Source organism: Acomys minous (assembly GCF_964271855.1).
Source record: "Acomys minous genome assembly, chromosome: 5".
Classification (NCBI taxonomy): Eukaryota; Metazoa; Chordata; class Mammalia; order Rodentia; family Muridae; genus Acomys; species Acomys minous.
Window position 1 is genome coordinate 40,699,031 of NC_140494.1, and position 17,821 is coordinate 40,716,851.

General features: G+C 42.3%; 1 protein-coding gene and 1 long non-coding RNA gene across 6 annotated transcripts in view; one reads left to right on the forward strand and one right to left on the reverse strand.

Moving 5' to 3' along the window:
* CTNND2 (catenin delta 2) overlaps positions 1-17,821 on the reverse strand; it is an 836,853-nt gene that overhangs the window by 204,750 nt on the left and 614,282 nt on the right. For all 5 annotated transcript variants that reach the window (XM_084781517.1, XM_084781518.1, XM_084781516.1 and 2 more), the window contains one exon: positions 10,737-10,950. In XM_084781517.1, the coding sequence (XP_084637643.1) occupies positions 10,737-10,950 (214 nt within the window). The remainder of the gene's footprint in view (positions 1-10,736; positions 10,951-17,821) is intronic.
* Positions 2,867-17,095, forward strand: LOC311597284. Its single transcript, XR_014779173.1, has 3 exons — positions 2,867-2,912; positions 3,823-3,951; positions 17,058-17,095. It is a non-coding gene; the product is annotated as an uncharacterized lncRNA (long non-coding RNA).

Below are 17,821 nucleotides of genomic sequence, written 5' to 3' on the forward strand. Positions count from 1 at the left end.
ATGACAGCTCTTGCCACTTCATGGTGCTAGATCTATTGATTTGGTTCATTTTCTGTGTTTTTTTTTCCTAGCACCACACAAGATCTATGAAGACAGGTCTCTGGGTTTCAGCTTGAAAGCTCTAGCGGTGATTATGAGACGATTTTGAAATTCTACTTAGGGTATTCATATGCATATATAATTCTTAAAATATCAGAATATCTTCTTATTTGGCTCATTCCCAACCCCATCTTCCATCCGGGCCTCTACGAAGCCCTCACCACAATCCTGGATAGAGAGAAGGAATCTGTACCTGTGGCGAAGCTGCCCCATGGCCAGAAGGAAACTGGGATTTCCCTTCTTGTTACACCAAGCCTCTTGGCCTCACATCCATAGAGTGGGCACTCACTGGTGTGTTTAATGAGTAAGTGAGTGAGAATAACCTAAACACCGGCATCTCCCTCTAGGACAGAGTGTGAGCTGGGCAGGAGTCTGATGGTACACATCTCTCAACTAGATTAGACTCAGCTTGGTAGGGAGGAAACTGGACGTCAGAACAGTGATGAGGATGATAAGTTTTTGCCTCTTTGCATGCAGACTTCATTGGGCTGATCACTGTAGAGAGATGACTCTGAAATGGCCAAAATTACAGCAAAGAAGAGGCAATGTCTCTGTAATGAGTGTACTAATTAGAAGCTGGCTAGATGCCATGTGGTCCATAAGAGACCAGGCCAACACACTTAGTCTTCTGCGCCCTTCAGCAATCAACTGGAATTGATAATGGTCATGCATTAGTGAGGAAAGATTCCTCCCCAGGAAGTTTTCCTTTCTGTGAGTGGACCGTACCTAATACAATGCAAGCTTCTTCCAACCACTCTTGCACTCTTTCCCAGAATGTTCGAGGGGCTTTGCCAAGCCTCCTGTTAGCTTGTGTGGTAAGGTCAAGCTCTAGCCTTCTTCCTCTTATAAACGTAATCACAGGGGATTTGAGCTTCCTGGTCTGCATAAGAGATGTTTTCTCATTTGGTAGAGGAGGAAACAGAACCTTCCAGGCCCCACAGGAGGCTGCCCATGTCATGATGCATATGTCAACTATCTGACCTACTTTTCCTGTGAGAAAACACTTTGGCAAAAGCAATTAATGTAAGAAAGGGTTTCTAGTTTTGTTTTGTCTTACAGTTGCAGAGGCATACAGTCCACCATGGTAAGGAACACATGGCAGCAGGTAGCGAAGGTATGGTGTCAAGAGCAGGAAGTTGGCTAGTCACATTGCATCTACACTCAGGAAGCATGGAGCACGAACGCATGCTACTGTTCAACTTCCTTTGTCCAGGATTTTACTCAGAGAATAGTGCCACCCACAGTAGACAGTGGAAGAAAAGTGTGATTGAGGCTTCTATAAACTGTAACCTGAAAAACAGTGACCCGTGTATACAAATAAAGCTTTGCAGACACAGCCACCCCTAAGTATATCCTAAGCCACCCCTAAGTATATCCTGTGCTACCTTGCCAAGTATAGGTAGACTCAGCGATTCTAATGCTGCTCAAGGGTCTATAAGCTGAAAAGCTTTCTAGCTGCACCTATACAGAGTTGGCTAAGTCCTGTTCTGGAATCGGAAGGGATGTGTTGGAGTTGCATCCTTAGCAGATAGAGATTTAGCTGGGCCTTCCAGAGATCTGCCAAAGACTAGGGAAGAAAGGAAAACCAGGAGCAGGTCCCAGGACGGAGGTATGAGGAGCTCCTGAGTAAGCAGAAATTGGAAGTAGGAGGCACGGAGCACTGTACTGCGGCAGGTGCACACACCAGTGCTTCATCAGGAGAGGCTGACTTGAAGACTGTGTGGAGACAGCCGATCCAACTACAGACAGCAAACAACAGCAAACAGAAGAACACCAGCTGCTGGGCACTGGATGAAGAATTGCGTGTTGTTAACAAGCCACAGGAGATTGAGTGCTGCCAGCAGACAGTAAATACCCTCCTGCCCATGGCATCAGACACCTAAGGAAACTCCCAGAGACCCGGAGGGATGGCTCACAAAGTAAGGCCACTTGTGCAAGCACTAGGACTTGAGTTCAAATCCCCAGCACCCACATAAAAGCTGTGTGTGGTTGTACACAGGTCTATAACTCCAGCATTTAGAGAGGGAGGGGGGAATGCTGGAGCTTGCTAGAATCCAGCCGAGCTCCAGGTTCAGTGAGAGATTATTCTGTTTCAGGGAACAATGGTGGGGAGTGATAAAGTATGACAGCAGGTATCCATCCTCCTCTGACCTCCGGGCATGCTCGTGGTATACGCATATGTATCAAGGAAAAAAATAATCTTACCTCATGTGAGTCCTGAAACAGTGGGTTATACAGAGCTGTCTAAGTGGGATGACCTGAGTTGGTACTACACTTCCCAGAATCCCCTTCCCTGCCTGACTCCAGGTGATGCTATCCACAGAGAATGCTGCAGTTTGCCAAGTACTAGTGAGGCAGCAGCCAGGAGTTCTGAGGATCTCCAGCAGGGCACAGCCAACACTCTGGGTCTGCCTGCAGACCTGATTTTCACTGCTCTGCTGCTTCGCTTCCGGGTAGGAGGCAACATGTGGGACACAGATCTGTCTGCTCACACCACATCTCTTCTCAGCTTCCCCAGACCCTCCCACGTGAGTGCTCTGAAGCACCACACATGGCCAGAGCGCAGTCAGTGACTGGCAGCAGAGGCCGTCAGTTTGTCTTCCCGGGTCCTGGTTGGTTGTTGACCTCTCTCCTGCATTGTGGCCAGCTTTTCTCCCTGACTGCAGCTGCTGACCAGTGTCCCCTCCCAGCTCATCATCCGGCACAGATGCAAAGCCTTTCGCCAGCTCTGACTACAATGCCAGGTCTTATTCTGACAACGGTCCATCTTCCGTGCCATTTACAGGGTTTCTGCTCCACCCGTGAAACCACAGGTGATGAGGGGGCAGGTTGCCTCCACACCATATGCTGATATTTGCAAGGTGGCTTTAAACACAGCTGCCCTTTTTATAATAAACAACAGAGTGCAGACAAATTTACTTTAGATGGTAAATGCTTAACACTATAGTGAAATGCTTTATTTATTTTATGTGTATGTATGTTTCACTTGCATGTATGTACGTTGGTGTAGCACGTATGCACATTGCAGAAAGGGGCCAGAGGAAGGGGTCAGATCCTACCAGTCTAGAGATGGAGATGGATTTGAGCAACCGAGTGCTGTCAATCAACCTGTATCTTCTGGAAGAGCAGCCAGTACTCTTAACAACTGCTAAACTATTTCTCCAGCCCCCTAACACCACAATTAACCTAGGCAAATTTTCTCTTGATTAAATTTAAGTTTACTGATAATGGACTATCGAAGCCAAGTGAAACCAGACTTGGATTGTTTCTTCACCTGAAGTTCAAGGATGTCCTTCTGTCCAGATGCTTTAGGGAGCAAAATGACAACCCACCAAAGATGTTCTGATCTTAGCCTCTTAAGTCATGATTACACCCTCTTTCACTATGATCTAGAACACAAGAGATACTGGCTTTTTAAACTTTATGTTTTTGAACTTTAATGTCTTTGGATTTCAGCATGAAATAGGTTTTACCCTTTGATATTAATTTCTCCTTGGAAATCTGGTGTCTCTACGTTGTTGCCCTGTTCTTCTGGGACACAGTTATTCATTTTCATCTCTGCACTGTGATTTTCTCTTATGGTGGAAGCACTAATTCATTGTGCTGGACAACAGGGGTAGATGTGGTTTGGAATAAAAAATGAAATTGGGGTTTAATTTTGAATGCTGAGAACACGGTGGCTCTAAATTTGATTAAAAATCTTGTTCTTCTTTCCCATTCCAGTGCCCCTTGCTGGGATGTATGAACTGTCTGCCCAGAATTATAAGTGGACCTCTCCCTCAAAAGCCGTGAAGCCGGAAGAAAGGCCTTCATAATAAACTACGTAATTCCTACTTTTGAAGGAACCTCTGGGTGAGTATAGAAAACTGGGTAAAAAGAAAAGTGCCCTGGCCTGGGGATGTAGCTCAGTGGAGGCGTGCTCAGGGAGTGTGGCTTTAGTCCATGGCAACACTAAACAAATGTCCAAATGTTAGCAGCCCAGGAGCTGCTGGAGAAAATGTGTTTTTCCTTTCCAATGACCCTTTCTGTGCAAGCGTGGCTAATTAATTTTCTGCCCAGATGTCTCCTGAATTCACAAGCTCAATTAGATGCTCTGATTAGAGTAATACCTCGAACCTGGCTTCCACCAAGGAGAGGGATAACATTCACTAACAGTTATACTTCTTATCTGTCCAACTGTTTGGAGCTCAAGCAGGAAAGATGGCATTCATTGGGAATCTGATGGAGCTAGAAAGAGAATGGAAAGATCGAATCTAAAAGATGAGAAATCTCATTCCATGTTGCAACATGCAGACGGAGGGAGGTTAGTGGACTGGTGGGGCTGTGGGGTGAGCAAGTTTGTGTTGAGGTCTATACAGGGGCCTCTGTCCCAGTGACTGGCTGTCTTAGTAGGGCTTGCTGAGAGATTTTTCAAAGAAGGCAAGCATGTGGTACCCGGAAAGGCAATAGAAAATGACGAGCTGTGAAGGGCTCGTTCCTGCTTCGCCACAGCCAAGCAAGTGCCACAAACACTCACAGGCTACAATGTGGGCTAAAATTCAGTCCTGAAGAGAAGCTGACCTAACAAAGACACTTAAAGGTGCTTCGCCACAAAGCATACCCTAAGAAGTCCACCTTGAGCAAAAGTTCACCACACAGTTAAAACATTTCATTAGCACCTATGGAGCTGAACAATCCCCAGCTTCCTTCTCTTGCACAGGTTAGACACCCTAGGGTCATTGTCCAGCCAAAGTATGACTGCAAAACTGAAGAGAAAATCACCCCGAAACAGGAGACAGGACACCAGGGCAGAGTATGAGATTCTTCAATAGCATTATTAGTAAAACAAAGATAAAGGCCATGAAATGAAGAAAGGTATACGAGAATCCATGACACTGAGACGGAATCCTGCCCCTGAGGCTCCTCCTCCCTGAGGCTCCTCCTCCCTGACGCTCCTCCTCCCTGATGCTCCTCCTCCCTGAGGTTCACACAGAGAGTGAGGACAACAAGTGCCACAAATAACTGTTAGGCAGCAGAAATTGTTCAGAGATTACATAAGAGAAATGGCAAAGGTCTCCAAATTACATAAGAAGAGAAAAAAATAACTTGAGGGTCAAAATCTGACTAATTACATAGAGGATAGAGAAAAGTAGGCTACAGGAGTTAGGGTTTTTGTTTTTTTTTTTTTTTAAAGGTAGCATTTCAGCACTGGAGAAGGTCACTCTTTTAGAGTACAAGGAAGACTTTTAAAAGAAGCACACAGATAGATAAATCAGCACACACCTTCACAGAATCTTATAATACCAAAGATAAAATTAAATTTATAAAATATTCCCAGGAAAAATAATAACCTAAACTAAATTCCACATGCGGTATAGTTTGATTACATCTTCAACTTTAAAACTAATATTTTCTTCATTACATCTCTCAAATGCTCATTTTGGTGACTAGGTAAGGCAGTAAGACAGCAGGGAGGAGGGTACTCAGATCCAGGAGACAGATATTACAGGCTAGGATGTGTGTAATAGATCTGGGTACAAGACCCTCATGTTGCCACATGTGTGAGGTTTGGGATATGATGCAGGGAGTGGACAGGGAGAAGTCAGCAATCGCATAAATCATGGGCAAGTATTTAAAAGCAACAGTTGTACATGTTTTCTCCCATATGCAGGACTTAATGTGTGTGTGTGTATGTGTGTGCACCTTTAGGTTATAAAGCCAAGAAGGGTACAATGAGAAGGAAGAGAGAAAGCAGAGTAGGCGACAGCATACATAGTATGAAAGAAAAGGGAACTATTTATAGGGAAGAAATCAAGCAAAAAATAAAAAGTGAAGGTGGGCCTGGAGAGACGGCTCAGCAGTTAAGAGCTCTGGCTGCTCTTCCAAAGGACCCAGGTTCATTTCCCAGCCCTTGCACGGCAGCTCACAACTGTCTGTAACTTCAGTAGCAGGGGACGTGACACCGTCCCACAGATATACATTCAGACAAAACACCAACTAATATAAAACAAAACTAAATAAAAAAGAGCAGGGTGAAGGAATGAGCAACAGTGTGAGGTAGGATGAATCAGAATGAAGTATACATTCAACATGTTATATATGAAGATGCTGAAATGAAACCCATTGCTTTGTATGCTAACTTAAAAACCAATGATGAAAACAACGAAATCATTGGCAAGGTTGAGTCAGTGGCTGGTTTCCTTAATTAAAACAAAGGACCATTTGGGGACCCACAGGATAAACAGAATAAGTACCCCCTACTGTTGGAGAAGTGATGTTCCCAAGGACATTTGCTTTAGACCAATGTAAATCTTACGAAGTCTTATGCTCCAGTAATCACAGTTTTATTATGATTTGTGAAGCATTCTCAACACTTCAGTTGTGCACTTCAAAAGTGCATGTTGATTATTTCCACATTCAGAGAGAGAAAACTTTGCACGAGCCAAGCCCAAAGGACATGCAGCATTTCTAACTGGTTTGTTTGCTCCCAAGCACTGTGAGTAACAGGCAGCAGGAAATAACTTCAACTGGGGTTAAATACAACGCTGATCATTATCTCATCATAGTTACTGCATATGAGGAAAATCATGCATTCCCAGGCCTATTAGGCATTGACAAAATACACGCTGCCTGTGGGACGAGGCTTCGGAGTGAGCAGGCAAGTGTTTTCCTTCCTGCACATACGGGTGTCTGCTGTATGCAGAAACCTATATTTTTATCATTTTACTGTTGCTCAAAGTTTTCAAGGATTTATTACATAGGTCATTTTAGAACTGTAAGATGACTGCTTTATTTTAGCCTTTTAATGTTTGTAGTTTGGCTTCCTCAGTGTCTTTTTTTTAATTGGTGTATATAACTTGCACATGGTGATGCATTTCACGGGGACATTTTAATGCAAGTGTGTACAGCAGCTGACCATGTCATGCCCCGACTCTTTCCTCCCTCTCCTGCGAATTCCTTGAGTTTCTCTAGAGAGCTCATGTCTACTTCCCTGTCATATATACATATGAAATTTTATGTATCTTTTTAAGTTCTATGATCCACAAGTGACAGAAAAGGTGTTAATTTGCTTTATGGACCTGACAAAATTCCCTTCGTATGATAATCTCCAGTTGCATCCATTTTCTTGTGAATAACATGTTGTTCTTTACTGGTGAATACAATTCCATGGTGTGTGTGTGTGTGTGTGTGTGTGTGTGTGTGTGTGTGTGTGTGTGTGTGTGTATCTTTTTCTTTACTTCCTTCTCTACTGATGGACGCATAGGTTGATCCCAAGACTTAACAGCTAGATTTCATGAACATTCCTGTTTATAAAACATGTTAAAATCACTAAATTGTTTATCTTAAAATTCTGTGCATCTTAGTCTATAAATATATGGGAAATAACTCAAAAGAACTTCCTTCTACCTGTTCCTCCAACATTTCCCCACACATTATATTTTCATGTATGGGCTCAGAGGCAGAAGAATAAGCCCCTTAACTGAGGGGACCTCTTATAACGCATCATGTCATGAGTCCTCATTGAATTATGTATCCTGCCTCCTGGAGAACCGAAAGGCACAGTTTTACTGAGTTCATACATGGACACTTGACCTCATTTCCAAAAGGAGTTGTGGAGGAGGCTCCTCGGAACAAAGGAGATGGAGGAAGCATTTCTTACATTCCCCTCTACCCTCCAATAGACACTGACTTCTTCATGGCCTGTCTAATACGTTTATAAAATCTGACAGGCACATTTGTCGAGATGTGTCTTGACATGTTTTGCATTCAGTAATGCCCAGGCACTGGCCATTCAGAGCAGGGCTTCACCTTGGCAGTGAGTCCTAGATGGAGTGTTAGCTGGCTGGCATGACTTAGCAGAACACCTAACACCTGTACACTTTAAAGTGCTTGGATGATGAATGGAAGGGATGGGGTTCTTGGGTTCCCACAGGCAGGCCCACTACAAAGAGACCATTGGACTTGGGTAGAGACAAGTGTCTCAGAGGAAGAGAGTGAAAGACGATAGAGTATGAATGAAAAGGAGGGTCCCATGACCTTGAGGATAAACTGGGATAGCTGAACTAAAATATTGAATTCTTCAAGCTCTTCAGGGGCCAAGAGAATTGGCGCTTCAAAGCTCACTTTGCAGATGACCATAGTCCAGTGCTGAAGATGAAAATTTGTCTCTAAGGCTCTCTGAGATACATTTAATTCACTTCATTTTCCTTTTCCTCAGGTGGGCACGGGAGGTTGGCTTTAGTTCAACTTGTGCGAAATCTAAACAGAAGTCAGTTGAGTCTTATGGCCTTCCTGGTACCTCAAGTCTCTGCTATAGGGGAAACATAAAAGGCTTTGTGCTCCCAGCACCCATATCTCTGCACAAGCTTGTGGTTACAAGTGTTTTTTTTTCTCATTCTCTTCTGCAAGATGGTACAGTAGCCAAAGTACTGCCATTTAACAGCACCTACAATGCTAACTTGAGCTACAGTGAGAATATAATACCTTGCTTCTGGGAATGCAGAGAGCTTCTGCAAAGGTAGTGACTTCAATTTCTCATAATTGATTCACCAACTTTGCAAAGGCAGTGTTCCTTTCAGGAAGGGAAGTGAATGAAGCTTTGGCCAACTGTTGGGATATGCTTGTTTGATCTCCCCAGGAGAAGTGGAGTAAGAAGAGATTCCAGTCTGTATGCTAAGTACTACATTCTTCCCACAACCCAAGCTTCACCACAAGTGGAATCTTCTGGACCTTCTAAGGATTGGATGCTTTTCATATTTCTAAATGGAGATCACAGAGACACGTTCCCCATTGTTTGGGATCAAAACAGTGGTCTCCAAGACCTTCCAAAAGCAGTTGGGGATGCAACAGTTGCTCTCAACTTCTTTATAAACACCCCAAATGCCAGCAGCAGCTCATGGGCCATGCACTGGGCCTGTTGCATTTTTTTTCAATGTAAGTCATCAGCCATCTCAACCTTTCACGAAATTTCTTTGATAATGGGACAAATAGCATTGAGGTGGCTTCCAGATAACAGTTCTTTTTTGTTGTTGAAGACGCTACAAAGGTGACTAAATTCCAAATCTTCTCTAAGCATGAAATGTCAGTACTGCGTGTGCAGAAGATATTGGGCAAGACTTCCATTCTGCTGGCGTTGTGCGTCCAATAGCAGAATCGTTATGTACCAAGCATCTTGTTTCCAACACACACACACACACTGAGTCTTTCTTCCAGGCACTTCCAGCTTACACACACAACCCGTGAAAATAAAGATGGGCCTGCATAATCATAATGACAGGGACTATGTTAAATTATGTAACTCACATCAAAACAGTCTCGAAATCACAAAATGCTGATAATGACCACTTTACCTTGCCTGACCCATCTGAGTCTAGTGTGAAGCATTACTTTAATAACACTCTAACCTTTGCCAATAATTATTCCTACAAAACAACTCTCTACTTGTGGAAAAAATGATGAGGAAATAAAGCCAGCAAGCAAGCGAGGGTCAAGCAAGTAAGGGTTGCAGAAGAAGACAATGAAAGAAAAAAAAGAGAGAGAGCCAATTTGCATCTAGTTTAAACTTAGGCAAGGACGAGGAAGAGAGGGAACAACTACCTTGGTGGGAAAAAAAAACCCACAAGGAAATGAAGTGAAATCAGGAGTCTTGGCCAGCCCTGGGTTCCTACTTATAATTCTGTAGCTTGAGTTATGTATATTTTCGCGTACTTTAGCAGCACAGGTAACAGGGAAAGTTTAGGCTGGAGACAGAAGGTCAGTGCAGTGGTACAGAAGATAATTAAGAGATCTTTTGGAGAGTTGAATTTGCAATTCATTGTCAAATACTCGCTTATAGGGGTCCTTTAATGAACCAGAAGCCAAACATCACCTACAAGAGCAGTGAACATAATGAGAAAGAGGCGATGTCAGAACAGTCTGGAGCCCCATACTGGGGACACGTACGTCATTAGAGCTCCAGAAAGTTAAGCCCGCACACCTACAAAGCAAGGGATAAGAGCTAATGGCTAACATTTACTCTCCCTAATTATTCCTGGAAAGGCACAAGCTGAATCCTTTCAACGTTCTCAGTCCTTAAGCTGCCATTACTCTACCAGCTACCATTATTAAATCCTAAACCCAAAAGTTGCCTGAGTGTGGAAAGGCATTCAGGTCAACTTTCAAAAAAAAATTCTTTAACATTCGGTACTATAACCTTGGGACTTTGAGCACGCGTGGGGTATGTTACTCTATAGTTAACACCACACATACAGCGTGCCCCCAGCGTACTTACAAACCAGAACATATGGCTTACTGCCAATATCTCGAATGCCTTGTCCTTTTGCCAGCTATTCGAATGTTACTCTAATGGTGGCCTGTGGGTACTGTAAGACACTCAACGAGTTGTAAAGCAAATGAGAAAGATGGATGTAAGATCACAGGATTGTAGCGATAACTACATGAACTGGATCCTAGTAATTGAATATGATCAACCTATGTGTGTTACCTTTGATGGCATCTTACTCAGTCATTTGAAAATCCAAGTGGAGAATGACTATGTTATCAGCACCTGTGAGAGGCTCTGCGTGGCAATAATGTGTTCACACATTTGCTTCTGGCTCGGATGGACAATGAGCCAAGTACCCGGAGATAAAACAGTGTCATTAAGGAAGAAGTCTAACCTGTGACCAGCTCTCGGATCTCCAGGTCTGTGGTCTTGCGGAGGAGTCTCACCAGCGCTGGGATACCACCACAGTTTTTCAGGGCGATTTTGTTATCATCGTTGGCCTTTCCATACACCAGGTTCCTCAGAGCCCCACAGGCACTACGGTGGACTTCTGTCATCCGGTGATCCAGCAGGTCCACCAGGAGCTGTATCCCTCCTTGTCTCCTTATCTGAAAGAACAAGGGACACAGCTTTGGCCTCGGAGACTCAGGTTTCCACTGCCTGAACCCAAGCACTGTTTTCCTCCCAAAACCTGCTGCAGACAAGTGCACTGATCTGAACTAAGAATCAGGAAAAGGAAAGAAAACAACCAAGAGCTCCTCTTGGATTCCATAGCCTATAGTTGCTTCAGTATGCTACCCATGAGACACTGAATACATCACCAATAAGAGATCAGTGTACAACTGTAGAATCTTGGAAAGGTGATTTTTTTTTTAACTTCATACTGGGTGCCTTAGACTTTTCTTGAAAAAAATGTTACATGTTCTTGGAGTTAGAATGATTCCCATTTCTGAGACTTAACTAAATTTATTTCCGAGTTAAGGGGCAGCCATATTGATATAGAATACTGACAATGTTCTACATAACAGCAAATTACTGAAATCACATGAAAGGCACTGGCGCTAGGTGAGAATCTGACATAACTGACGCGGGGGTTTTGTCTCAGAAGCTGTGGGGGTGCAAGAAGGCCACTTGGAGTGGGAGCACAGCATGGGTGGCCATGGGGAACATGTCTTACTGCAGTCTTTGATTAACAACAGTGAAAACTGCATTTCACTTTAGTGTTCTATTTCTTCAAAGAAAACCATAACCTTCCAGAGAGGAATGCAAGAAACGTTTTTGTGATACATTTCCAGAGATATGCTCTTTTTGCTACTCACTGACATTGGGGGCAACTTAAATATTTACATTGAAAAGAGAACAAAGTGGCTAATTAATACATAGACTTTTCATGACATCGTCATCTGATCACTGCTGCATTTGTGTGAAGAAATCACCTGATTCACTCACAAGGACTTCTTTTTTTAAAAAAAGACTTCAGTGATACTAAGGATTGAAGGATTGACACCTCTACAACTTAATTTTCATATTCCAGAAAATGTATTCATGCTACAGATAGGCTAAGACATAAGGCTGCCTCCTGCCACTCTCTCAAGCTTGCTTAACCACACTGCTTCAAGTTGAAATCTGAGCACATCTCCTCCCCAACCCAGCATTCTGAGGTCCGAGGACTGGTCCAACTATGCTCTTTGTTTCACCAATATGTTTTTATCCCAAGTGTAAAGCCATGCTCACAGCAAATGCTCACACACAAGTGATGAATGCGTGAGGAGGATTGATTAATACATGACTTGCTACCATCAAGCTCTACAGCTTTGCTAAAACACCTCTTTTCAAAATTGAGTAATATGCCTGGTAAAGGAGAAAAAAAAAGGCCTTTTGTGAAGAGTCAAGGATGTATGTAGGGGTCTCAAGTGGCGTTTCCTACACCAGCTCACACATATAAGGAGGGCAGGCTTTGTGCACACAGGGTGGAACACTGATGGTTCATTAAAAGCCTAAAGCAAGTGTTTTCAGTCATCCACAAAATGCAAACATAAAGAGAAGAAAGCCTTACAGTGCTCACAGAACCCAAATTCTTTAATCTGGAAAGCATGCATGCTGGAGTGTCTTGTTTCTTGTGCCTCCCATGGGAAAAGCACCACTGAAGGCCTCTCAGGGCACAGCACTGCTGAGTGAATGCTGGGCTCCTTCCCTCACACTGTCTGCACAGCCTGTAGGCGGTTCTCAGGATTACTGAATTGATTTTTATAAAGAAACAATGGCACCAGAAACAAATGTCCCGCCTTAACAATTTTACTCTGGGCTTGTCTGGCAGCATTCAGGAGAGCTGCAAGTGTGACAGGAACTGAGGACATCTGTATTATAGGCCCAGCTACTCATTACCTCACCTCAGAAGGGTACTCCATGTGTACAGAAAGGGTGAAAGGAATGTCCCCCTCCCCGCCCAACACCCTTGCTTCTCTGTGTGTGTGTGCTCTGTGCTTTACAATTCTCTGGTTTCAAATAAAGAAGAAGCCATCAAGAAAGAAGAACTAAATCTAACCATATAGTGAACCTATCAGGCAGAGATATTAAAAGAGAGAGAAAGTCAGTCAATTTTAAAATTTTGTAACTATTTTAATTTGTGATCATATCCTTCATAAAGCAATATACAAAAATATTATTTCAACTCATTGTAAGAGAAAACAAATACATGCAGTGCAAACACCTAGTAATACAACATAAGATAGTCTTTTCTGTTTAACCCTAGTTAGTACCATATGCCCAAACCTACCATTAGACATTATGTCCAGCTTGGACAATAATCCTTTGCCTCTGTTATCTTTAGTCAGAGCATCTAAATGAAAAGCTTTTGTGCCCTTGAACCTGAGTTTGCTCTAACAAAATGACACTCTGTGACTGTCTGAATGAGAGTGTCCCCCATTGACTCATGTGTCTGAACACTTGGTCCCAGCTGGTGGCCTCATATAGGGACATTACAAAACCTTCAGCAGGAGTTTTGCTTCTCCCACTGAGAGCAGATTTTGAGAGTTTACAGTCATGCCTCACATTTCAGTGTGCTCCTCTTCCTACGGATGCTCACATGGTATTCTGTATCATAGTCACAGAGGGTGGGGCTGGGTGCCGTATTCCACCTCTCTTGCTACTCTATATGTTATTTTTTTGAGACATGATCTCTTACTGGACATGGAGTTCAGGGGTGCAGCCAGACTGGCTGGCCAGCAAGCCCCAAGAAGCTGTCCCAAGATCACAAATGCATAGCACTTTTTACGCTTGCGCTATGATCTGAACTCAAGTCCTCGGGCCTGCATAGCAAACACTTTACTCACTGAGGTATCGTGTCCCTCCCCCGCCAACTCTATCTGCATGCCTCTTTAAAAAGTCAAATCTTAAGACTTTAGTGTTTGGACTATTAAAATACAGACTATATGTTAGCTAATACGTAGTGTTTTACATAATACAACAACAAAATAGAATTCACTTGAAAAATATCTGTCACATTAGTCGTAAGTGAATTGATATTTATTATGGATTAAAGAATGGTATGTGGTGTGGCATGTTCTAGCTGGCTTGTTTTTGTAGTACTTGGTAGGTATTTCAAGTTCTTTTCTGTCTTCTCCTGCCTCCAAAAAATTTTTTTTAAAGAACTGAATCACATTCCCATTTCTGGATATATTACAGTGAATTTACTTGCTTGTCTATTAGACAGGCTGTTATTATATTGGGTGCTTCCAAGTTTTTGGAAATTATGTAACAAAGCCACCTAAACACATGTTCAATTTTGTGCGCACTCAACCTTTGAATTCCTCTGGGCAAATACAAGAGAATGATGGTTGGGTCTTATGAAAATAATCAGGTTTGCAAACGCAGCCAAACAGCCCTGCAGAGCAGCTGTGCCACTGTGCACAGGACCACGGCTTCCCACTGCTTCCTCCATGACTGCAGAGCATTTGAAGGTCTCAGCGCTTAGATTCTAGCCACTCTATAAGGGTGCAGTGGAATGACATTGTGGTCCCCCTCTTTTAAGATTTCCTGCACAAGTGAAGGTGGGTTTTTTTTTTTTTGCACCAATGCAAATGGTAGAATAAAATCAATATTGAAATGCCGATGGGCCAATCACAGTTTCATATAAATGGACTATATCTCTGAACATGATAGAATCAGAAAATGATCACAAAAGGTTTTATTCCTAACCCAGATAGCTAGTCTTAACATGTTTATTACATAGCTCTTTCATATATGGCTGACTTTGGTCAATGATTTCTATGATGATGTGTAATATCTATTTCTCTGGCTAGTTGGGATGTACTTGGGATGCAGGACACCAAGAATTAAAAAGATGGAGGAGGATGGCCTCCACTTCCAGTGATGACGTGTGAATTAGCCAAGGAAAGCAAAACTATGTCCTGTTGTCTGTCCTGTTGGGTTGCTGATGGACAGGATATTCTTTTGTTTGCTTTTTCTTTTTTCCTTTTTTTTTTTAAGGTGCCCAGGCTGGTCTTGAACTCAAGATCCCTTATGCTTCTGAATAGTGAGATTATGAAATTAAATCAGGGAAGCAATGGATGTTTCCAAAGAATCTGAATTAACATGTGTCCATGTACTTAGCTCTGAATAATAAGCAAGTTTACTTCATAAGGGCCAGAATGTGCTTTAGTTACATGGTAGATGCTATTTTGAAGAATTTGGAAAATAATCTATTTGCTCATTATCTCCCTCCAGTTATATGAAACAACTTGCTTCCATTGCCTAATAAATAAATCAAGATGAACTATATTTGTTTTTCAATTATGTCTCATAGATGGAACATTGTATGAGAAATTATAGTTCCTCAGAGTTCAAACTGTGGCTCCTTTGTACCTTCTAGAAATTTACTTGTCTATAAACATGGACAACATAGAAATACTTTGTAGGGTTGGTCACAAGATTAGATGAGATTTGTGAATTGCTTAACAAAGTGCTTAGTAAGTATTCTCTCTCCAGAAAACATTGCTGTCTTGAAGTCATGCACCAACTCTGGCTCCTGACAGTTTTTTTCCCACCTGCTTGTCCATGATGCTCCCTGAGCCTTGGGAGGATGGAGTGTGATACGGATGTGTCATTCGGACTAAGAACTCTGCAGTCTCTTATTCTCTGTCTCCCCACCTCTTTTGTTTTTGTTTCTCAAGACACAGTTTCTGTGTGTAGCCCTGGTTGTCCTAGAATTCACTCTGTAGACCAGGCTGGCCTCAAACTCAGAGATCTCCCTCCCTCTGCCTCCTGAGTGCTGGGATTAAAGGCGTGTGTTATTACTGCCTGCCTTATTACCAGTTCTATGTCTCTGTGTCAATAAATAATGACTACAAGAAGAAGCTTCTCTGATGAGGGCTGAGAGATGGCACTAATATACAGATCTAGTGACATGCTATTGTGACAGCATTCACAAGACCTGAGCCAGCTTCTGCCATGGAGCAAGGGGAGGCAGGTGTGAAGTCTCACCCATAGCTAAGGACCTATTGGCAATTGAAAGCTAAAGGGAGAGATAGCATCAGCTTTCTTTAAAGATATGACCCTGCTAGGTCAGACCACCATCGCCTATGGGATAATCCCATGCCCAGGAGTATTAGAACAGCGTTAAGTAGACTTGGTTATTTTTAAAAATTATTTCTAAAAACTGAAGACTCAAAGTGAGGTGGGTGGAGGTAGGTGTAGATCAGGAGAAGTTTGGAAAAGGATAATACTATTAAAATACATAAAATGCAAAACTTCCAAGGAAATAATAAAAAATATTTACAAAAAGATTATCTGTCAAGAAACTGTAACTGTAAAGCAACTTGTTAAAGGATATTATTATTTAACATTATCTGATCAATATGTAAATTAATTTACTACTAGAATAACACAACATGTAGTAGTCAGTGAAAAGAATGCAGTTCCTAGTAGTATCTTTATAAGGTGGTATTAGTGAAAATTAAAAATATTACCTAAATGCATTCAGAATCCCATCTGGTATGTGGCTAATGAGATCAATAGGGGTTTTATTGTTCTATTCCATTGTATTGATTGGTTTTGTTTCTCAAGACATGGTTGTCATTTAAGAAATAATTTTATATATACAAAAACGTCCAGTGAGATATTTTACTAGCTATATTTCCATCATAATGAAAAATGAATTAATATATGTTTTAAGGGGAGTATAATACTAATTTTTCTCGTCATGTAACTTAATAGATTTTCCTAAAGACATTTAAGTAATTTTGAGCAACCCTAGCTCTCTATATATTTAAGAAAAATATTTCCTGTAAAGAACTCATATTACTAAAAAGAGTACTCAAACTCCCATTCTCAGAGTAATTTTGGTTAAATAAAAAAAAAAAAAGACTAAAGGGAAGAACACTTTTCATTTCACTAACAAAGTAACTTCCAGTAAGTAGGTGAGAAACCAGCACCATAGCAACCAATAAGCACCAATAACCAATAAGAACTGAAATGGCGCAGAACGTCCTATCTTATACTGATTTCCCCAGGCACTACTCATGTGCCTTGGTGGCGGATACGCAGTTTCATCTCCACCTGCATCTGGCAAGCAATTGTTTTTTGCAGTGTGCATTTCTGCCTTGCCTACTCAGGGGATTGTTGGAAAGGAAATGACACGGCATAGAGGGGTGCTGACAGAGGAAACAATCCTATGGGCGTCTTAATATTTGTTATTCCTTTTCTTCTTTGCATATAGGCATTAACTCTAAAATTCCCTACAATCGAGAGAAAGCCCGTCATCTTGTACAGGTCCCAACACACCCTCCAACCCATCAACAAGCCCTTCCTTGGCTGGCACTGACATCAGATAAGACTGTCACAGAGGCTCTTCAGGAACATGTGACAAGAAGAACACCTTGGGAAAGAGACTCTGACACTTTTAATCCTTTTGCCCTACCTTTCATTTAAGGGAAGTGGCTGCTACTGCAGTACATATTAGTAAAGATTTCTGTCTATCACTGGCTAGAGAAAACCATTTCTCATGGGAACCTCTGAAATGATCTATTTTTACTGCTGTATTAACTTTCAAGTACACATCACCTCAGGGTCCCATCATTTATAGAGATAAAAGAAGAAAGCCCTGCATTTTGGACGGAGCATAAATCATTATCTTCCACATGGTGATACATTCATATAAGCTCAAACTAAGGCACCAGCCAAGGACAATACAGGCGGTAAACCTTAAACCTCTACCCAGATCTAGCCAATGGTCAGAACATTCTCCACAGTAGAGTGGAGAGTGGGATATGACTTTCTCACATACTCTGGTGCCTCACCTTTGACCATGTCCCCTGGAGGGGGAGACCTGGTGGCACTCAGAGGAAGGACAGCAGGTTACCAAGAAGAGACTTGATACCCTATGAGCATATATAGGGGAAGGTAATCCCCCTCATGAACAGTCATAGGGGAGGGGAATAAGGGGAAAATGGGAGGGAGGGAAGAATGGGAGGATACAAGGGA